At 45.3% G+C, this 22,837-nt stretch overlaps 1 protein-coding gene across 1 annotated transcript in view; it reads right to left on the bottom strand.

Annotated features, from left to right (window-relative positions):
- Positions 1-22,837, bottom strand: part of PYGL (glycogen phosphorylase L) — a 99,671-nt gene that overhangs the window by 23,930 nt on the left and 52,904 nt on the right. Inside the window, exons 21-27 of the mRNA XM_060142712.1 lie at positions 21,139-22,179; positions 16,162-16,289; positions 10,926-11,290; positions 10,187-10,254; positions 8,833-8,940; positions 1,340-1,576; positions 1,114-1,257 (exon numbers count right to left, since the gene is read on the bottom strand). Coding sequence (XP_059998695.1) covers positions 22,167-22,179 — 13 coding nt within the window. The 3' untranslated portion in view covers positions 1,114-1,257; positions 1,340-1,576; positions 8,833-8,940; ... (2 more) ...; positions 16,162-16,289; positions 21,139-22,166. The remainder of the gene's footprint in view (positions 1-1,113; positions 1,258-1,339; positions 1,577-8,832; positions 8,941-10,186; positions 10,255-10,925; positions 11,291-16,161; positions 16,290-21,138; positions 22,180-22,837) is intronic.

Raw genomic sequence — 22,837 nt, 5'->3', positions numbered from 1 at the left:
CGCAGGCGGACGTTGTGAACTTCCGCACCACCCAGGGCTTGCCTTCTGTGCCCCCGATGTTGGGATATCTTGCTCCGCCACCCCCCCCCACCCGGCTTCAACTTGGACTGGTCAGGAGGAAGTTTCTCAGCTTTAAAATTATCAAACTCCCAAATGGATTGAAAAAGATCATTGTCAATTGAAAAAGCAAAAACATTTGGGAAGGAAAAATATTAAGCACTCGTGGGGAGCAGAAAACGTATGCCAGGAGAGTAAATTCTTCTAATATTTATTTTTTTTATCTTTTCGGTACGCAGGCCTCTCACTGCTGCGGCCTCTCCCGTTGCGGAGCACAGGCTCCGGACGCTCAGGCTCAGCGGCCATGGCCCACGGGCCCAGCCGTTCCGCGGCAGGTGGGATCCTCCCCGACCGGGGCACGAACCTCTGTCCCCTGAATCGGCAGGCGGACTCTCAACCACTGCGCCACCAGGGAAGCCCTTACATTTAATTTTAAGGTTAAATAAAAAGTGTTTCTGTTTGGTTTAAATGATTTTAAATAGAGCTTGGCAGCATCTCAATGTCTAGAGTCAAATTTTGTGGTTCAAAAGTGTCACCATTGCTATGTCTCCTCATCAGCTCACTGCTGCCCCCGCGTGTCTTATCTAAACATCACAACCCAATTTTCTGTTCTGCAAGTAGATGGTGGAAACCCTCCACCAGTCGGTTGGATCCCATGACAATAAACGGTACAGAATTAAAGCAATGTTCTAGCTTGTTAGTGAGAGCTGTATAACCCAGGTGAGTTTCCAACAAGTCTTTCATTTTGGAAGACATCATTATATAGTCTCTCTCTCTCTTTGTTTTTTAATTCATTGTGCCTTTGCTGAAGGGATAAATTTAATCCTTAGAGGGAGTGGTTATGATTATATTAGCAATATAAGCCCTACTAAGGAAACCCCCTTCCAGAGAAACCAAATGATTTATTTGATGTGCATTAGATTTATTTTATAGCGTTCAATAGAAATCCTATATTCAGGATGATGGTAAGTTTGCATAAAGAGTCTCCGATGTGAGATAATTTCTGATACAGGGCTTAAACAAACATACATCAAAGTGCAACCTCCTTGTGCTCACCTGGTACCTTTGTCTTCAGTGGAGAGATTGGATCCCCATTTTGATGTGGACTAGGCTGCCCCTGTGGGTTTGTATTAATCACAGTTCTTCCTGCTTCTGGTTCATTTATGTAGTTTATCTAAGTTGCTTCTTGCTTCATAGAAACTAGGGCCATAAAGAATATCATGTTGCCGTGGGTGGAATTTGGAAAATGCCTTCCATCCTGAATAGATTAAGAGGCTGCTACCTTTTGCAGAAAGGTTGCAACAGTCTCCTCCTCAACCTGCATGGAGGAGATGGCCACTTGCTTCCAATACGCATCCCGGAATCTTCCTATACTGCAATGGCAGCCGTGGTGTCACTTCCCAAAGTCACCTACTAAAGCAGCCTTCTGTGGTTCCTGAGTGCATATCTATGAATCTTACTGATCGTTCACTGTTTAATCCAGGTATAGCTCTGAGGGAGTGGACTCAGCTTTTACCTCCTTCAAAACAATCAAACAAGTCTGGTCAAATTCAGTGCCCACCTAGGACACACTGGGGCAGATTCTCTTAGACCCAAGCCCATGTCTACCCCCAAAGGAAAGTTGTGAAAGGCATGGTCTGAATGGGCAGCCAGGGTTACTGAAAAAAGAGCTGTTGGTGGAATGTTCATTGTTTCGTAATTCCTTCACTCACCGATCCTGTGAACTAAGGTCTAGATCAGCTTTAGCTCCCTGGAGGGGAAGGCAGAAACTATGGGATACAAACTGAGATACAAGTCCAATGTTTCTGGGCCATTTAAGTTGCTCTGGCCAAAATCTATCCTGTATCTCCTGTGATATCCAGTTTTGGTGCATCTGTAGACATTAAACTGTAAGAGACAAGGCGCCAGGCAATGTCTTGCAAAGGCAGCAGGGAACCCCGGCAGCAGAGGCTCCAGGATTTCTATATAGAAGGAGCTCTCGGGTAACTATCTTTGACTGAATGTGAGTGTCGGAGGACATGTCTTGAGATCGCACTTGCCTTTAAGCACTGTTTTAATTGTGCCTTTAACAGAGGTGGCTCTGGGGGCTGTTGATGGAGCTGCCTACTGAACTGCCATTGAAGAGAAGCAGTTGGTCAGTCCTCCAAGTTTTCAAATATTAAGCTCTTTCTATGTATAGAGACCTGGTGTGAAGTGTCTTATCAGTCTAGGTTGAAGTCGCTTCAACAGAGCAAGAGATCTGTTGACTGTTTAACAATTTTAGATGTTTCAGAGTAGGCAGGCCAATGCCACCAAGACTTGAGGCTTAGCAGCTCAGCCTGGAGGGGTCCACTTCCCTCAGTGTCCTCAGGAGGGAAGCAGCAGAGGACCTGGAGCTCAAGCTGACCTTTGGCCTTTTGCCCTTGCCTTTGCCACTGCCCTCTGCTGTGTCCACCCTCCCTGCCACCGTCCAGCTGGGACTGTGCTGCTTCGATTGCTGTATGTGTGACCGTAGAGGAGCAGGGGTGGGTCAGGGCTTAGTGGGAGTTTTTTGAAGCTACAGGATAAATGTAGTATATCTTCTTGGATTATTGATTTTACTTAAGGGTTGGGGGAAATGTACAGTTCTATAAGAGAAATAATGATAAAGAGTGTGAATTAGTTAGGATTGAATTCAGCTGGAAGTAACAGACAACTCCAAAAAACCAGTGACTTAAGGAAAATGGAAGTTTCTTTCTTATATTCAGGAGTGTGACAGGTAGTCAGTTCAGGGCTGGTAAGGCCTTTTCAGGGCAGGGACATGGGCTCTCTGCTTGCTGTTTGGCCTTGGGTAGCTTCCATCCTCAAAGACATTTCATGGTCCAAGATAGCTGCTGGAGAAGTAGCCTTTAAATTTGTATCCAGAGAGCAGGAAAGAAGAAAACATGCCCTTTAGGGACATTTCCAGAAGCCACATCTATCACTCCCTTTAGGTCACATAGCCACAACTATCTGCAAGGGAGGTTTGGAGAAGTGGTCTTTATTGCAGGCAGATATATGCCATCTAAAAGTTGATAGTCCTTTGGCTATAAAAGAAAGGAAATTGAGATTGGGGGTCATTTTAAACAAACTCCCAGGTAATGCTGATGCTGCTGGTCCATGGACCACACTTTGAGTAGTAAAGGACACAACCTCCATGTGCTGGCCCCTGCCTGACCGACTTTGTCTCCTATTTCTTCCCACTGTCGCTGGGCTTCCGGCTGGGTCTTGAACATTCAAGCTTGTGTTCTCACCTGGGTGACTTTGAACTTACTATTTCCTCTGGTTGGAAGTCTGCTCTCAAGTCTTGTCACTAAGATCTCAGATAAAATAGTTTCTCTATGACCTGATTTCATTTTGGTAGCACTTGTCTGAATTTTCGTCATGTATTTATTTGTTTATATGATTTTTTTTTGTCTTCCCCCTCTAGAATGTCAGTATCATGGGAGCAAGGAAGATATCTGTCTTGTCAACACTGAATCCCAGGCACTTAGAATGGTACTAAGCAGATATGCTCAAAATGTCTGTAGAATAAATGAAGAATAATGAAGAGTCTCCCTAACCATAATGTTAGTTCTTGAGATCAGGGGCCTGATCTTCTATTTCTGCTCTCTCCCACAGTGCCTAGCAGTACCTAGCAGTACTCCCACAGTACCTAGCAGTACCTAGCAGTACTCCCACAGTACCTAGCAGTACCTAGCAGTACTCCCACAGTACCTAGCAGGGTGTAATACATGCAGTTGGCATTTGATGAATGCTCGTGGAGTGGGATCGCACAAGAGAAGGAATACCTGTCGAATCCTCAGAGGGGTCAAAGGTAGTGCAGGGCATGATGGCTACACTGAGCTGGGAAGTTGGCTCCAGGTGGGGAAGGTGAGAACAAGGCAGTGGACCCTGCGACGGCTTCCACAGTAGACCTTGCAGTCCTGGATTCTTCCTTCCTATCATCATGCAGTTCAGACTTTTATAGATTTGAATCAGAGGATGCCAGAGGGGCCTATCGAGAATACATGCGATGGAAAGATTGGAATTGTGTGGCACTGGACTGGCTGCTGTACAGATAGATTCAAGTTTGCAATTATTCAATTACTCCTTCATTTACTTAGGAGCCCCTGCTTTGTGCCAGGTGTTATGCTAGGTGCTGGGGATACATGTAGCCTGCGTGCATGATATTTTGTTCCAAACTGGACAAGTAACGTCAAACACAAGGATTCCTAATTCCTATAGTGCAAGACTATAGGGTTGCCTGTTAAACACTATAGCCTTTCTGCTTCAAAATTGTTTCTCAGGCCACCTCACAATACTACTCACAGTCACATCTGGATTAATGAGCTGGTGTTTGCTAAGTCATTTGTGACTGCTGGGTGGGGTGGGCTCCTTTGGGAGTTCCTATCCTCTTTGAGGAGTACCCCCCACCCACAACCTCTTACATTCCTTTGTCTCACACACTATAAGGAAGGGAGGGAATCTCCTGCTGACATCAATTTTTAATTCCTTTTGGTTGGCGGTGAAGTAGAAGAGAGTGGCTGCGTGGCCTCCTCAGGGAGCACATTTGTGTATATATTAGTATTTATTAGTAATTAAATTTCTATGTTAGTCTGTAAGCCATAAGGCTGATGACTGTCTTTTTAAATGAATGCATTTGAATATGGCTAGGAACCGGACAAAGAGAGTATCAAATACATTCATTAATAAATAATATCAATACTGTGCATTTGTGGGCTGAAAATTTTTTTAACTTTAAAGAAGAGCTTTCATATCTATGATCTCATTTCACACTACATAATATGATTTTAAAACTCCTTTCTAGGGGCGGGTTGTTCCACGCATGCCCAGCTCGGTTGAGGATAATGCAGACCCGCCTCAGGCTACCCGACACGGCTTTGCAGTCCAAGGTGCATGCAAGTCCAGGTCCCCTTGGGTCTCTCCCTGCTTGTTAAAAAACTAAAGACGAAGATGGAAAAATATGCTAATTTCAAGCTGTGCTGAAAGCACACATACACTCAGGGCATGAACAGGGGAACTAAGGAAGTGAGGCTTTTTTCTGTCTTTGGAGATTCTACAAACTGAGGCATAGATGATGTCAAACTAATGTCTGGCATCCAGAAAGCCCAGAATTGGAAACATTTAGTCTTCTGGGACTGGAAAGTCAGTTCCTGTTTATTTCTCGACAGCTGTGACTTTTTTCCTGTCAACACTGTCTCCATGCATGTGCCTTCGTTTTCAAGAAGATATTTTTACATATTCTTCCCTGAGCTTTTAGCTTTTCCTGTATGAATTCCTCTGGAGTAAAAGCCCCATGTCACTGTTTTCCCTAAGGCTGGAACGTGGACCATGAAGTGCCCTTACTCTGAATTTGTTAGAGGATCATTTTAAAAATAACGCAAGTAGAAGAAAAAAAAATCCTTGGTGATGAGACTCTCCGCACCTCCCAGTCTGTATCGTCCTGAAATCAACCACAGTGTTTCCACTTCACAAGAACTCCGCTGTCACCTTCCCTCCAGTGGACAGAGTAAAGATTGCTTCAGAATCTCCTAGCTGGATATCTAATGAGACAGCAGGACACTGTAGGTGGTGGTAAGTTCCTTCACCCTGATTGCTCACAAAGCAGAAATAACTAACCCGTGATTAACTATTTTAATTCTTTTATCTTGAAGGGTTAGTGGAAGGACCAATAACCCAGTTTACAACTATCAATTGGTCCCACCACTTTGCCATCACAGCCCTGCCCCTTGGGACACTCTGACACAGGTTTAGTTTCCTACAAGATCCAGGTGCCCTTGGAGAATTAGCCTCACCTCGCCTGCTGTTTTGAGTAAGTGTAGTACATTCTGTGCCTTTGCATGCAGTGGGTGCTCAATAAATACTGAATGAATGCAGCCCAACATCTATCATTTGGTGTCACTGAGTCTCATTTCCTCTACGTAAAATGAGCGTATTGGCAAATGGCTGCTTTATATCTTCCAGTTTGAACATTCTATGGGTCCTTTTGGATAGCCATTTAAAATGATCTCCTGGGACTTCACTGGTGGTGCAGTGGTTAAGACTCCATGCTTGCAATGCAGGGGGCCCGGGGCTCTATCCCTGGTCAGGGAACTAGATCCCATATGCATGCCGCCACTAAGAGTTCACATGCTACAACCAAGGAGCTGGCGAGCTGCCACTATGGAGCCCGCCTGCTGCAACTAAGACCTGGCGCAACCAAATAAATAAATAAAATAAGTAAATAAAATAAATAAAATATATACTTTAAAAAATAAAATAAATGAATAGTATTTTTAAAAAATAATAAAATAATCTCCCATCGCCAAAGCTGTTTCTAAACAACAGAACAGTACTTCCCTGAACTCGTTGTTTGACCTCTTCAGTCTGAAAAGATGTTTCTCCCTGAGCCTGCAGCATTACATTATCTGTAATACACATTTATTTATTATCTGGTGACACATCTCATGTTGGTATTTAGCTTTTCATCTGCGTAGATCCTGTCCTGTCCTTACAATTAGAGTGTAAGCTTCCCAAGCCAGATACTTTATAAAATGTGCTCTGTAAATATTTGTTAAATAAACAGATACCACAGCAAGAAATCATCCATAGGGAATTCTGGGCCTAAGGGAAGCAGAAGAATCAACGGTGAGTCCCAAGTTTGTGGTTTGGGAAACTTGGTGTGTGATGATGCTGTTCTTCAAGAGAGAGAATCCTGCAAGAGGAACAGGTTTGGAGGAGGGTGGGGACGAGGTGAATTTAGTGACAAGCTGCATTCTATACCTCCTTCTTCGAGATCCTCAAAGAACATTAGCCAAGTAACGATTTTGAGACGTGAGATCCTGGACAAAGGAACTTATTTTACTGTGTGTAGCCTAGAGCTCCCCAAATAATTGAACATGATTATGGACACACTGATATAACACAATTAATCCTGGCTCACTCCTTCCACAGATACATGGGAAAACCAACTTCCATCTCTTGCCAAGGAACAAGAGAGCCTCTGGGCTATGTCTTGGAAAGTGCAGGGTTCTTTGGAAGAAAGGAGGCACTCAGGCACTTCTAGTCCAACTCTCATCACTGTCTCTTCTCAAAGAAATCACCTCCTTTGCTAAAAGGAAGCCCGTATCAACATGCTCAAATCCAAGACCATGAGAACAACACAACATCCATGCTTATAACTATAATCTAACTATATAACTATATATAGTTATATATGTAACTATAAATTAGATCTGATATAGGCTAAGACAATACAAAACCTAAACAACATAGAAAAATAAATGATCTGAATAAGTTATCTGACTCACTCCCTGTCTTCTGGAACTATCCTCAAACTTCCCTTTAATGTTGAGTTTCAATCTCAACAGCATTTGTTTTTTTGTGTTTTTGTTTTGTTTTGTTTTCAATATCCCACATCTGTGTATGCAAAGTTGAAAAAAGGGTGAAAAGGACAAGAATGGGAAAACGCAAGGCAGTAATTTATGTAGGGCTCATGCTAGTGGGACTGTACAATGTAGCCACTTTGGAAAACAGTTTAGTAGTTCCGTAAAAAATTAAACATAAAATTAATGTATGACCCAGCAAAGGGTATGGGGTTTCCTTTTGGGGTGAATTAGAGTGTTCTAAAATTAAATAGTGGTGATAAATGCACAACTCTGTGAATATAGTAAAACCACTGAACTGTACTTTCAAAGGGTGAATTTTATGATATGTGAATTATATTTCAATAAAGCTATGGACAGAGGATCTGAACAGACATTTTTCCAAAGAAGACACACACAGATGGCCAGCAGTGCATGAAAAGGTGCTCAACATCACTAATCATCAGGAAAATGCAAATCAAAGCCACAAGGAGATATCACCTCATAGCTGTTAGAATGGCTGTTATCAAAAAGGCAACAAATAAAGTGTTAGCAAAAATGTGGAAAAAAGGGAACCCTTGTGCACTGATGTTAGGAATGTAAATTGGTGCAGCCACTATGAGAAACAGTATGGAGGTTCCTCAAAAATTAAAAATGGAACTACCATATGATCCAGCAATTCCACTTCTGGGTATTTATCTGAAGGAAACAAAAATACTAACTCAAAAAGATATATGCACCCCAATGTTCATTATAGCTTTACAGTAAGCCAAGACATGGAAAGAAGCTGTGACCATCAGTGGATGAATGGATAAAGAAAATGTGATATACATATATGTATATATACACAGTGGAATATTACTCAGCCATAAAACGAAGAAAATCTTGCCTTTTGTGACAACATGGATGGACATTGAGAGCATTATGCTAAGTGAAATGTCAGAGAAAGACAAAAGATAAAGATCTCACTTGTATGTGTAATCTAAAAACAAACAAACAAAACCTAAACTCATAGATACAGAGAACAGATTGGTTGTTTCTGCCAGAGGTGGGGATGGGGATGGATGAATACGTGAAGGGGTCAAAAGATACAAAACAAACTTCCAGTTATAAAATAAATCCTGGGGATGTAATGTACAGCTTGACTATAGTTAATTACACTGTATTTTATATTTTAAAATTGCTAAGAGAGTAGATCTTAAGAGTTATCACAGGAAAAAAAATTGTAACTATGTGTGGTGATGGATATTAATGAGATTTAATATGGTGATCATTTCAAAATATATAAAAATATTGAATCATGTTGTACATCTGAAACTAATATATTATATTATATATCAATTATATCTCAATAAAGAAGAAGAAAATTCAAGGTGGATAAATACTCTCTTTTCAAGAAAAAACATTCTCCAAATAATGGAAAATCAGTTACCTGTTGTTTGCTAGTTCTTCGTCCCTCAAATGCTCTATCACCACTGGTTTACCTCCACAGCTGTATGGCAGCTGAGAGACAGTTGTTCTTGTCCCCAGTTCGTTTTCTCTAGAATAATTCGAGGTGGTAAAATTAATCTGTCTCTAATGAGATCTCTTTTTCTGCTAGAAGCACAAATAACATTCAACTATTGGTTTCTGACGGATTTGTACCCACAGCTTTGTCTTTCCATTTCTATGACATCAGAAAGGACATGTTTGTTTATGCAGTTTATCTGTACATTTTTTAGGTCACTTTTCTATTTTTTTCTTCACATCTTTATTGGAGTATAAATACTTTACAATGGTGTGTTAGCTTCTGCTGTATAACGAAGTGAATCAGCTATACGTATACATATATCCCCATATCCCCTCCCTCTTGCATCTCCCTCCCACCCTCCCTACCCCACCCCTCTAGGTCATCACAAAGCACCGAGCTGATCTCCCTGTGCTATGCAGCAGCTTCCCACTAGCTATCTGTTTTACATTTGTTAGTATATATAAGTCCATGCCACTCTCTCACTTCATCCCAGCTTCCCCTTGCCCCGCCCCCCGCCCCCGTGCCCTCAAGTCTGTTCACTACGTCTGCGTCTTTATTCCTGCCCTGCCAGTAGGTTCATCAGTACCAGTTTTTAAAATTCCATACATACGTGTTAGCATACGGTAACACGAGGACGAGGGCCTCCTCTGTCCTGCTGGACCCCTAACCGTGGGTGGGTCCCGCTGGGTGTAGGAACTCCTCCCTCCCCCAGCCGCCCCTCAGGGGTGCTGGTCCCCTTGGTCTGGCCTTTATTTTTTTTTATTTTTTTTTTTTTTTGCGGTACGTGGGCCTCTCACTGCTGTGGCCTCTCCCATTGCGGAGCACAGGCTCCGGACGCGCAGGCTCAGCGGCCATGGCTCACGGGCCCAGCCGCTCCGCGGCATGTGGGATCTTCCCGGACCGGGGCACGAACCCGTGTCCCCTGCATCGGCAGGCGGACTCTCAACCACTGCGCCACCAGGGAAGCCCTGGCCTTTACTTTTGCTCCCCCTTTCCCTCCCTCCCTCCCTCCCACTCCCTCAGGACCCGAGTGGCTGTAAGGGTCCTCGGTGGGCAGGGGATCAGGCCCGGGATCTCAGCAGGCTCCCAGGGGCCCAAGTGGGCAGTGGAAACCTGGCCACGCTCCCTTTTGATCCTCTGCCCTCTCAATGGTCCCCTACTTTCCCTCTTCGGGCGTGGTATCCCTTCCCCTCCCCCAGCCGCCCCTCAGAGGCACCAGTCCCATCCCGCCTCCACTTCTCCTCCCCCTTCACTCCCCCCATGCCCCAGGTCCTACCTGGTCGCTGAGGGTTCCTCCCGTCCCCTTCGGTGTCCGTGGTCCCCCACCGGTGCCTGGTAGGTGCCCTAGTTGTGAGGAGACGCGAATTCTGCGTCCTCCTAGTCCGCCATCTTGACCCCACCCCCTCCCCCCCAGGTCACTTTTCTAAAACTCAGCTTTGTTAAGGTATAATTTATGTTTCCTCAAATTCACCTTTGGAAAGTTTCCAGTTCAGTGAATTTTGGTGAACGCGTACAGTCATGTAATCACCGACAAACTTGAGATACAGACTATTTCCATCACCCTAAAATGTCCCTTTGTAGTCACCCCGTTTCTCCACATCTAGGCCCTGGCAGCCTCGCCCCCCCCCCATCTTACTTGATTTCTGTCCCGAGGGCACTCTTCCATCCCTGTTTTGTGTTATCATTTATCTTTAGGTAAGTCTCTCTACCACGCAGGATCCTGCTTTGTATCCCTGTAGAGCCAAATGTGGTACCTGGCACCCAAAATGTACTCAGGAAATAGGTGCTTAAAAAATAAATGAATCACTTGTGTTTCAGGTTTTGCCAAATCATTTCAGACTCTGCTCTCTGATTTCCAGGATGTGCCGTTTGAAAAGGGGCTATTAATGCTGGGGAAAGATTTCTCCTAGAGTTTTAATTTATACAGTCTTTAAAAAAAAAAATGGGCCATAGTTATTTCTAACTTCAGAGATTTTGCTGAGCATTTCAACCATTTCCTTAGACTTGGGACTTACAACTTTGTTTGCTCAACCAGCACGTGGGCCTCTGACCTCTCAACCTGAATAAACAGATGGAAATAGAAGCTGGGACCAAACGCAGCTGCTGCTCTCTCCTCCCCCTGTTCTTGCCATCTCGGATCCCTCCACCTCCACGGGGCATGGCCCAGGGTATCCTCCAGAGCTCCCCTGAATAAGTTCTGTGAGGTTCCAGACCCATTTCACGGATGACTCCGGGGGTGGAATCTGACGGTGGCTTAACGTTTCTCATCATGCAGGGTGTGACCCAGCTGCAGCTGGCTCATCAGGCAGGCTCAGATTCCTCTGGTCCTTCCTCACCTGACTCCTCTTCTATCTTGATGTGCATCCAAAAGTTGACATTCCTAGAGAAATGACAAGAAGAGGTGAATAAAATTCCCCCTTGTCTGACCAGTTATCTGAAATGGCCTAGTTCTCGAAGGGAACTGCCCTTTCTTGAAAGGTGTTGGTGCTTTCCTCTAGACTGGCCAGTTGCCCCCAGCTGATGCGTCCCTATGCACTTTCTGTGGGTTGGCAGTCCTTGCTAGGCCCTCTGCTCAGCTGGCAAAGGCCCAACAGCTCAGGCACATGAGAGACCCCTTTTTCCCTCTGGGGAGGTTGTACCTTGCCTCCCAGATGCAGTCTTGGTGCTGGCATCAAATTGGTTCCAAATGGAACCTCATTCCCTTTGTGCCCCTTTGCCCTCACACTTTGCCCCGTGGCTTGCCTGGAACAGCTCCGGTGAAGGACGGTTTCTGCTCCAGAAGACGGTGCACGATGTAAGCGCACCGCTGCCAAACCTTTCGAAGCCTGAACTCCTGATACAAGGGGGGGTGGAGGTGGAGGTTTCTGCTACCTGCTGCTAGGTAAACAAAACACCAAAAAGGTGGTGCATTTGGACACATGGAGTAATTGTGTAGTTCATAACCCTGTGGACAGATAAAGTAGTAATCAATGGAAGAGAGCTAAAGAAATTCTTACTACAGTAATGATGACAGGTTTGTGTGTGTGTGAGAGAGACAGAGAGAGAGAGAGAGAAAGAGAGAGGGAGGGAAAGAGAGAGAGGAGAGAGGGAGAGAGAGGGAGAAGATGGGGGTTGGGAAGGGAAGGTTCAGGGAAAAAGGGAAAAACAAAAGGGAGGAAGAAAAAAGAAGGGTTAAAGTGGAGGAAAGCATATGTCCTTCAGGAGGATCTTCTAAAGCTGCGACTCTCAGACTTTTGTTTTATTACTATCATAGTAAGAAATGTATTTTACTCCACGCAGGGCGCGCGCGCACACACACACACACACACACACACACACACACACACAGAGATGTATAGAATAAAACAGAAAATAAGTTTGCGCGTAGCCAGCTAGAAGAGTAGGGCACTTATTTCCATCACACATCAGTGCGTGTGGAGTCGGGGTCGCTAGGGCAGCCCGCCCCCGGGCCGCGCCCAGCCGCGCGCTGGGTCAGACGCCCCGCTCCACCCGCCGCAGGGCCCCCGGGTCGCCACACCCGCGGGGGAGGAGAGCGACCGGGGCGCGGCTCTGGGCTACCGGCGGCAGCTCCCGCGGCGGCGGCGGCGGATCCAGACGCGACGCGGGATGGAGACAGACAAGCAGGGCTGCGTGCCCGCGTGGTGGCACATGGTCGCGTGGAACCTGAGGTGAGTGCACGCCGCGCCCTGTGCGCCCCGGCAGCGCCCCGCCGGCTCCGACCGCCCGGAATGCGGCAGTGGGGGTACCGCCGGGCGGTGACGCAGGGCTGGTGGCCGAGCGCTGACTCCCGGGGCTTCGGAGGCCCCCAGAGCTCTTGGACGGCTGTATCCTCAGCTCCAACTCCTACCCGCGCCGGCGAGACTCGCACGTTTGATTTTTCAGGAACCTATATCCCTTTGGGGCTTCTGAACTAGAGATTCCAGAAAGCTGGTTCAGGTTCCTGTGCCAATCTCTTATCTGCCTTGACATTTTACTAACAGCAGGACGGATTTTAAAAAATAATAATAGTGGCAATAATAATCGGTGTTGTAGTCTTGGAAGGCATTCTGTTAGGTCAAGGGCCTATCTGTGTAGATGGAGAAGGATCGGAAGCCCACCTCCGAGTGTGAAGCGTCTGGTGTGTAAAGAACGCCTCTCTATAATGCTAGAGATGCATGGTACATTGAAACTATAACTTGGCATCATTGCCTGTGCCTAGTTCTTATATCCTTTAAATGTGAAATGTGTAGGTCAGCACAGGTTTTTCATTTTCTTCCTTCCATGAATCCTTGGCTTGAGCAGTCACCTTAGACTACCTCAGTCGACCAGCAATGCACTGACAGTCTTGTTTGCGTTGAAGCCAGGTATTGGTTGGAGACCTTGGACCCAAAAGACTGCGTGTCTTGTTTTGTCTTGTTGGTGTGGGAAGGTATTGGCAGTTTTGTTTACCTTTCTTTTTTCTATTCCTTTGTTTTGCTTTGTTAAATTTTTGCTGATTACAAGATATCCAAAAATCATATCCAGGCACAGGAGACTTCACTTTGGAATATCTGAGTGGTGAAGACAAACACCAATCTCCTTTCCTCTCTTCCTGCTGTGGCCAAAGGCAGGAGGCAGAGAGCGGCCCTCTCCTGGCCCAGCGGTGCAGGCCGGAGCCCCCTTTCTGTGTTGGATCTGAACACCAGTCAGAATGTCCTGACTGGCTGCACTTTTCACCATCATGGGCCTTACCTCCCAGATACGGTTGTTCTGGGAAAGCTAGCATTTACCACCTTTCAGTGGGTGGCTGATTATTTAACATTTATTTGGTAGAGAATCAAAGCTGCAGTTCACGCTTTCAGAGAACAGCCCACTTTGTTAATAGTGGAGTGGAGATGGGGATTTGGGGCCCCTTACTTGCCTTCGTAGTTACTAAAAATAATTCTCGAGATGCTTCGTGAAAGAATAAAATACTTGGGCATTTCTTCATCTGAGCAGAAAATTACTGATCTAATTTAGGCCGTACTGAGGCACAGACTGATATCCAGCATCCCGAGTCCTTTTTGTTCCTTGGAGCTGGTTAGTTTAGCAAACATTCATGGAGGGCTTGCTGTGCACCTGGAACAGCCTGTAGCTGTGGATCTATTATGATATGTTGTGAAACTCAGGGAGAACATTTAACCATGTTGTTTTCAGTGATTATTTTTTAATGCCTTGGGGATCTATTTATTTATTTTACAAAAGTCTCATCAGATGTAGTTGCTTCTGAAGATGGATGGGCCCAGGAAAGTAAATCTCCACTTGCAACTGATTTTCTTCAAATCAGAAAAATGGAAACCATGTTCAGGAAAGAAGTTGGGGGAAGCCAAAGGGCTGTTTTCCTCTTCATTTCTCCCTATTTCATCCCAAGTTTTTACTTTTCTAGATAGTGCTTAGAAAATCCCCAGGAGAAGGCTGATAAACGTATCCATCCTCACCAGAGTATTGGACATCCCACTCCCTATCAGGCACTCATCTAGGCCCTGGACACACAGCCATAATAAAACAGGCAAAACCCCTGCTCTTGGGGGATTAATTTTCAGTTGTATCAATAATTCAAAACAGAGAAGGAATCCCTTCCCCTGTCCCCCAAAGCTACCAATAAGCCTTGCTTCCTTCTCCTTTATGAAAGAAATACACTCTTCTTTCTGTTCTCAACCTTTCATTCAATGAATATTTATGGAGCTGGGGCCTGTGCTAGGCAGAGTGGAATGTAAAAGCAGTATTATCTGTCACGTGGTTCTTGTCACTAGGGAGACAGGACTCATAGTGGGAAAACAATCAGAAAACAATTAAGGGTCAAACTGAGGCCCCGATTATAATTAGTGGGAGGGGTGAAAAGAGGAAAAGTCACCATGAGAAGATCTGTCTAGAGAAGCTTTGAAAAAAAAAACAGGGACACTTGAGTGGATGTGAAGGAAAGGGAGGATTTGGTTGGGAGGAAAGAAGGGAGGAGAACACAGATGTAACTTGGTGCTTGGTGAGTTGGTGATCAATACATGTTGGCGGGATGAATGGGCACAGGGTGGATGTGTGGCATGTCTTAATATTTGGAATCGTTGTCTTGCCAAATGTGGTCAGAGTTGGGCTTCCCAAAGCTGGTACCTCTGAGCATGAAGGAGAAATGATTCGCCCTGTAGCAGCTGGTTCCACCAGGTTTTGCCAGTAAGAATCATCCAGTTAGGTTCTATAGCCCCTGTGGGATGCGGTGCAGTTACAGCCACAGCTAATCAAAGGGCAGGCGAAGAACATCAAAGCAGCAAGGTGGCTGTTTGATGTGCTGGCCGCGAGCGAGGATCGGGCTGAAACTGCATCCTCTGCTCAAATAAGGTCTATTAGCCACTGGTGACTTTTGATCCCCTATTGATCTAGGGGAAGTCAAACTGACAGCCCCCTAGTTAAAAGGAGCCGTTGTGCATTATTGATGCTGTGAGGGATGTGGTCACTCTGTTCTCTTCCCGCAGCAATTCTCACAGAAGTGCCTTGAGCTATTTGAGAGAAGGGTCCTGTATGAATTATTCTTTAAAAACAGAAACATATTTCCCTCTCTTGCCCCAGCTTCCCAAGCACCCTGCTACCTGCAAAAGGTAACTTAGCGGGAGTCTAACAGGCAGGGTAGTGGGAGTTCAGAGAGTCAGGAGAAAGAAAGCCAGAGCCAGCCAACTGGAAGGGAGCATAAGAATTCAGTTCTGCTCATCTGTCTGGGCGTGATCTGTGGCTCAAAGTGGCTCCTCTGGGTTTTGATTTCTTATCTCTAAAATCAGAACAGCCATATACTCTGCTTCCGACCACCTTCATGGAGGCTATTTTAAAGTATGAAACAATCATTTTCGTTTCTTTCTTGCTGATTTTATGTGTAGGCAGTTGCCCATGGCTGATGTATTTGAAGAGCTGTCCATCACCCTTAGCCTGCTTATCTTTTCCACTCCCAGCAGAATTGCTGGAAATTCATCAGATTCATTATCTTCTGCCTCCATGCCTTTTCCAAACATGTGTAAGTGCCCTGATTTTTAAGTTATTAACACTTGAGGGAGAATTTTTTTAGAGGTCTTTCTTTGATGCCTTTGGCTATCTTCTGAGGATACGGGAGCAGGAAGGAAGAAAGTGGGAGGAAGGAGGGACCCTGAGAGGAGCAAGGGTGCAGAAGGGGAGAAAAGGATCCTGAAACAACTCTCTCTAAGAGCTGAATTTTACCAGAGCCCAGCCTTGTTCCTGGGGCTCATTTTTGCTTCAAGGATGACAAGTAGAACTCACCAGGACTGTGACAGCTCACTGGAGATCACCATGGAACTCTGGGGTTGTACAGACCTGGGTTCACGTGGCTCTGCCATTCATTGGCTGTGTGACCTTGGGAAGGGTCCTTAACTTTTCAGCCTCCTCATCTGCAAAGCAGAGGTAATAACAGTTGTCTTCTAAGATGCCTCTGGTCTAGCAGAGGAATCAGGGCAGGGGAGACAGTGCATCAGAAATGCTTTCCATCCCCTATAGCCTCACGATTTGATCACACTGACCGTTCACAGTAGGGAAAGGGACTCTTGGCATGGACGATGTGGACAAAAACTGGGAGCAGCAGGTGGTGACACTGACCTCCTGTGTCCCTCGTTTCTCAAAGGTAGGAGACACTCAGTCCTCACGGGAGATGTGGCTAGAGACAGAGGTAGCCTGAGTGAGCCCTCATGGACAAACCATAACTTGTCTGCTGGTGGTACCCAGTTTGGATGGTTCGTGTCACAGGGGGCAGTAGAATGAACAAGATGTGCGTGGCCCCCCGTGTCCCATTCCCTGACCAGGCCCTGCTGCGTCCAGCCTCCAGGTCCCCCCTGCACCCCACGCTGCTCCTCACGGCCCCGCCCACCAGGGATGTCACCTCAGATGTGAGGGTTTCGTCTCATTGCTTCCCAAGACCCAGCCAGAAGGGGCGGTGGGAATCTGACGATTATTCATTCACTGCTTTAGACTAATACTAATAGTAGCTAGCACATACGGCACTGAACTGTGATGTGACTGAAAACGGTGGCAACTGTTAAAACAGTCTGAATCCTGTTTCCTGGTGACTTCGGGGTCCAGCCTTGGCCTTCTGTGGGGTACACTGAGGAAACAAGTCTGACGCGAGTACATCCGTGTCCCCTCCCCTCCTGTCACACCTGGGCTTTCTGAGCAGCTGGTAGGGGCCCTGACTTATTGCTTTCCTCTCCTGGTTCTCCCTTCGTGCCGGATCTGGATCTGCCCTAATTACATACAGTTCTGTAAAGGATTTTTGCTTAAATGCCAACCTGCCTGTAATTCCCAGTGTCGGTCTGTGAAATTCGATTTGGAGGTTAAAAGGAGAAACAAACCGAGACAACACTTGGACTGATTTTGAATACCTTGTTTGTTTCACAATATCTTACAGATCTTTCCCATACTCCTGTTCAACCCTCACAAGAAAAATTGCCACTCTGTGTGACAGCTTTACAACTAAATCATTAAACGAACATATTTTCCCTCCTCTGATGCACGTGGTGATTTTTTTCAACTTTTGTGAGTATGTACCTTTTGTGAATTTGCCTTTATATTTTTTTTTCCCAAATAGAGAACTTACTGCCCTTACAGTTATGGCATAATGAAAAAGATATGTCAGTTATAAAATTGTGGCTAGACTTAAATGGTCTGAAACCTATTTAATATTGGCTTTGGGGTCTAGGATGAATCCTTGCAAACTGTTGGGATAGATAGAAAAATATGGCCTTGTGGGTAGGGTTTCAATTCAGGAGCTCAGTCTTCAAATTGGCTATTAATCTGTATACCTTACTGCTTCCTGTATTCTGTGCCTTTTCTCTTCCTCTTCTTGCCTGTATCCCTTGAGAGAGAGACAGGTTGATGTGAGAAATCTATTTTCCCGTGTTTTTTCTACCAAGTGCTGCGTTAGTCAGTGCGACACACGGTTCTTCTAGAGCACAGGTGATGCTCTCACCTGCATGTCTCCAGGTGTATGTTTATCTTGGACATTTAGTGGCTTATGGCTAATGACTAGGTTTTACTTAGTGCAAAAAGTAACTCATGACTTAAGTAGCAAAATACTCACTACCTTCTTCTAGACCCTCTTACTTTTTAGGTGAATGGTCTCCTTTGCTTTTCGCTTGAAACGGGGATGAAGATTGAATAAACTCCATTAGAGGCTATATATAACACTGGTGGTATTTTTAAGTCTAGCTTTAGTTTTTTTTGGGGGGGGCAACTCTTTTGCGGGGTAGTCCTAGTTTATAAAGTAAAAATACTTTGCTTGGAATTGAGTGTAGTAGCTTGCAGCTTAGAAACATGTCAATCATGAGGCTAATTACTTTTTTTGATTGTGATTAAGAGACGTGGAATTCGATTCTGGGAGTTGACAATGAATTCTCCTTTCCAGTCAAAGCACCATTTCTTGTGGATTTAAAGAAACCGGAGTTAAAGATTCCTCACACAGTGAGCTTCTACATCAAAGGTGAACCTAGGGTGATTCTGGGAACATGGTGAGTGCACTGATTGGACCCTGGGGTGCTTGGTGGGTGTGGCTTTCAGGTCACAAGGGCAGAGGTGAGCAGTGCTGTGTTACTTGCCTGGGGAGAGGTCGGTGTTCCTTGGAGGAAGCTGTTCCACAGAGCTTCCCTTTATATTGACGCTTGACTTGCTTGCATTTGCTTTTCAGGAATCTTACGTTGGAGTTTGGAGTCTTTCAGGTGCCTTGGGTCTGTCTTCTTCCCTGCCTTATGCCTCACCCCCTTCCCACCCTGCTCCAGACCCACTGGCCTCCATGTATAGAAGCCATGCTCTGTCTGCATTTCTTTCTCTCTCTCTGCTCCCTCTGTTCCCTCCTTTTGCCTAACTGCTTACCCATCTCTTGGGTCTCATTTTAAACGGTAATTTTCAGGAAACCCTTTCCTCACCGCCCCCATTTTCGGCATATGTTAGTGCAACCTGTGCTTGTCCTTTACTGCGTTTATCCCCACTGTAATTGAATAAGTGCTCGTGTGATTATCTGATGAATGTTTGTCTTCCTTATGAGACAGTAACTTCATAGGTGGGGGACTTTGTTGGTGGGTTTCCATTGCTCAGCACAGTACTTGGCAGAGGGCACTCCATAAATACTTGTCTATCAAGGCCGTGAGCATCCTACTGTCTGTTTTGCTCTGCTGATCTCAATATTTTCTTGTTTGGTTCACCTACTTGTTCGTGGTTGCCAGTTTTCCTGTGCCCTGTTTTATATTTCATCTCCCTGAGTTTAAACATGTGATCACAGAATGTTTGGGGGCCAATATGGATGGGTTCACATAACTTCTTCCTAATTTGCAGGGTACAGTCCCACTAATAGTGTTGGAATTTGAAAACATCTTTCTTCTTTACTCTTGCCCCATCAGTCCTTGTTTGGTGAGTCAGCTGTCCTCGTGACTAGCTTATCTAGCTGGCAGCAATGCCCGTCTTCGCAGTACAGAGGCCTTGGGGTTTGATGTCAGACTTTTTGCCTCTAAATGATTGAGAGACTGGGACTTCCCTCGTGGTCTGGTGGTTAGGACTCTGCACTTCCACTGCAGGGGGCATGGGTTTGATCCCTGGTTGGGGAACTAAGATCTCACATGCTGCACGCCGTGTGACAAAAAAAAAAAAGATTGAGGGACTGAAGATTTATCATCACATGGCCAGTTCTCCAGGTCTCCTGGTGACATGTCATATGGCAGTGTTCGTGTTAGCAGGGTTCATTCATTGGTTTAACAAGGTGGAGGAACTGGAGCTCACTCAGGTGTTTAAAATCACAAGGTCACTGGGTTTCTTGAGTAGAATAGCTTAATTTCACGTTCAAGTTCTTTTCTCCTACCTAAACTGGTTTCCCTTTGTTTCCAATTTGTTTCTTCAGCCAAACCAAGAGCAGGTGGCAGACATCTATTATCTTTTACTTGTTTCCACCCAGTGGATTGCATTTCAACAAACCACACCTAAGAATTGCAGTCTTGGAAGCATGATTGGTATAGGAGCCAGAAGAACTAAAACAGTAAATGGTTAAAAGGGGTTATCTCGGCATGGGAGAGGGGGGGTAAGGCAGTAGTGGTTTTCATTATAAGACGTTTGTGGCATTATATTTTAATTTTTACCATGTGCATATGTATTAAGCAGATACATATCTGTATGTAAATATATTGACTATTTACGTATAATAATCCATTATATATTCCAATAGTATATAAACATATAAATATAAATATGTATCTGATTGACATAAGGAGGTTTCAGACTTCGGCAAGGATAGAGAAGTCTTCTCTCTGTCCATGTTGGCTGAAACCTTTCCTTGCTTTTCAGGCATACAGTTTCTAGCTGCCGGTGCGGGGAGGATGCTAAGGGGAAGGGCCGTAGCTGCTACGAAGCAGCCCTCCATGATGGCAACCCAATTATTGTTTATCTTCATGGCAGTGCAGAACACAAGTCAGTTGCCTTTGCTTGGATGTTTTTTTTTTTACAGAGTGAAAGAGTATTTCAGCCCTGTGGGGAATGTAAGGCAGAGCTCAGTTTTTAGGTCTGTACGCATCCCTTCACATATTTTTTTCCCTTTGTTGAAATTTGAGGGTGTTCTGGCAATAGGCTTCTCTTTTAAAAAAATCTATATATTCTATATGTAGAATAATGTGGATCCTTAACTGAAAGGGAAACTAACTTCCAAAATTTGGATACTGATTTCAAAGAAGGCAATGGTTCCTTTACTCCCTAAGAGTGTCGGAAATGATGGATCAAATCCATGGACGACTGGGTAGGGAGTAGGCATGAGGTATGGAGAACAGGAAGAGCAGTTTCCACATCAGTGGTCTTCTCACAGAACCACATGGAGATTCATTTATTTGGCATGAATCCTATTAATCAAAAGTATGGATTCCCTAGGAGGGATCACCTGGAATTCTGATCACGGCTACTGGGGGCCACCTGACTAATTCTAGTCTGGAATACTGATGCCTCGGCCTGCTCTCTGTGGTCCCAACCTTGCTTGGTAACCAAGAGCACCTCCCAGGAGGCTGGCTGTCCTTTGGTGCACCGCCAGTCCCTCTGTGGGCCTGTGTCATTATGGTGGGTGATGAGTATTGGCTGTGACTGCGGGTCTCAGCATGGGGGAGGGGCGATGTGCCTCAGAGACCCGCAGACCTCGCTCTGTCTCTGGGAGGACACTTCAAACTCAGTGACAAGGTCTGGAATCTGCCCCTCGGCTCCCCTCCTTCTGTCTCTTTTACTCACTGTCTTTTTGTGTCAGAAGATGGCCTTCTCAAGACTTGCCTTTGCTCAAGGGGCTTTCTTGAGGTGTATGTTTCAGAGTCACATTTACAGAGATTTCCTGTGAAATCAACATTTTTCAACATTGCTTAACATTGTTCTGATTGTGTAAACTTGGGCACGGTGTTACAATGCATTTTTATTTAAAGGGTCATGTGAATCACACAGTCACGTCTGCCCTCTGAGTGAATCCGCTCTTGCCCTCAGTTATCCCAGATTTCCTGACTTGGGGTCAGCTGCACCTTCCTCTGTCTCCTGCCCGGAAGTCTCAGCTTGCTCTCAGCAGTACTGAGCTGGAAGGAGGCCAAATGACAGATCACAGGGAACCTTGATGAAAGCAGTGGTTCTATACTTGGGATCCACAGAAGCCCCAGAGGGTCCATGAACTCCCAACCCAAAATTGTACACAAAATTTGAAGAGTGGATACATTTTTTGGGGCACCGAGTCCATAGCTTTAATTACATGTTCAAAGGGCTCCATGACCCACTAAGGTTTAAGAAACTTGGCTCTAAAACAAATTCAAATGGTTTTTTAAAGAATCCTCTGCCTTTTGAATCACCTTTATCTCCCTTTTATGTGGTTAATACAGAGTAGGCTGTGGTTCTTTTGGGAAAAATGTATTTCTTGTACCTCCAGGGCTCTGAGTCTCTCTCCTTCACTTCATCTTGCACCTCATGGCAGAGTGGACAGGATGCAGGCAGATCTTCCTTTAGTGAACTTGATTATATCATCCCTTTTTCTGAAAAGCCACTTTCTGGAACTTATTTTCCTTTAGCTTCTAGAAGTATCCTTAGCAATAGGTTTTGCTGTGCAGCAGTGAAAGGAGATGGATTGTCAGCAGTTCAATCAAATGCTTACGTTGAGAAGCGCTAGCGGTCCGGGCAGCCGGTGCTCACTTGGAGGAAGGTGGCAGCCGAGGGGAGCTGTGGGTCATTCACCCTGACACAGGCGCGTGGGCTATGACACCAGGAAGCATTGCCCTCTCTCCTGGTTATTTGTCTAACCTGAAAAAGAAAGGCGTGAGATCAGATGCCAGCAGCATGGTAGTGATTTTTGTTGAATTTGTCATTGTAATTCCTAATCCTTGCTCTTTTTTTTTAAACCTCCTCTACACGGCAGTTCCTCATAGACTTCAGCTAGTAAAGGTATGTCTGAAGGGGCCTCAAGGCACCGATTTTATGTCTCCATTTATTCTCTTCTGGGCTACAGCCCTAAGATCTTCCTCTGCCCTCAGCATGGTTATCTCCTGAGAGCTCCTGGAGGTGAGGGTGGGTTTGTGGTGTCTGGGCCTAAAGTCCCATGAGTAGACTTCTCTTACAGCTTTGACCTTGGGGGATCAAAACAGACGTGAACATCTCTGAGTCCCAAACACTTTAATGAATTTGTTCCTTTCATCACCAGATGGAGTTGAATTTATTTGCTTTTTCTAAGGGCTGGGGGATGGGTTGAGAAAATATATTAAGTGCAAAAACCACTCCTTCTACCAGAAACAACCTTTTTGGTGGTATGGGATAAAGATGTAGAGTGTCTTCTCTTAAGTCATTCAGGCCCTTCTTCAGCCCCATAAGAGGTTGGGCCGAGGGAAGGTGGCCACACCTTGGTGTCCTCACCAGCCTGCTACAGACTCCAGTTTTGGGGGGCAGCCCCTGCATCTCCCAGCAT

This window comes from Lagenorhynchus albirostris, chromosome 1, assembly GCF_949774975.1.
Source record: "Lagenorhynchus albirostris chromosome 1, mLagAlb1.1, whole genome shotgun sequence".
Classification (NCBI taxonomy): domain Eukaryota; kingdom Metazoa; phylum Chordata; class Mammalia; order Artiodactyla; family Delphinidae; genus Lagenorhynchus; species Lagenorhynchus albirostris.
Note: the sequence above shows the minus strand (reverse complement) of the source record. Positions and strands in the feature narration are given on the sequence as shown.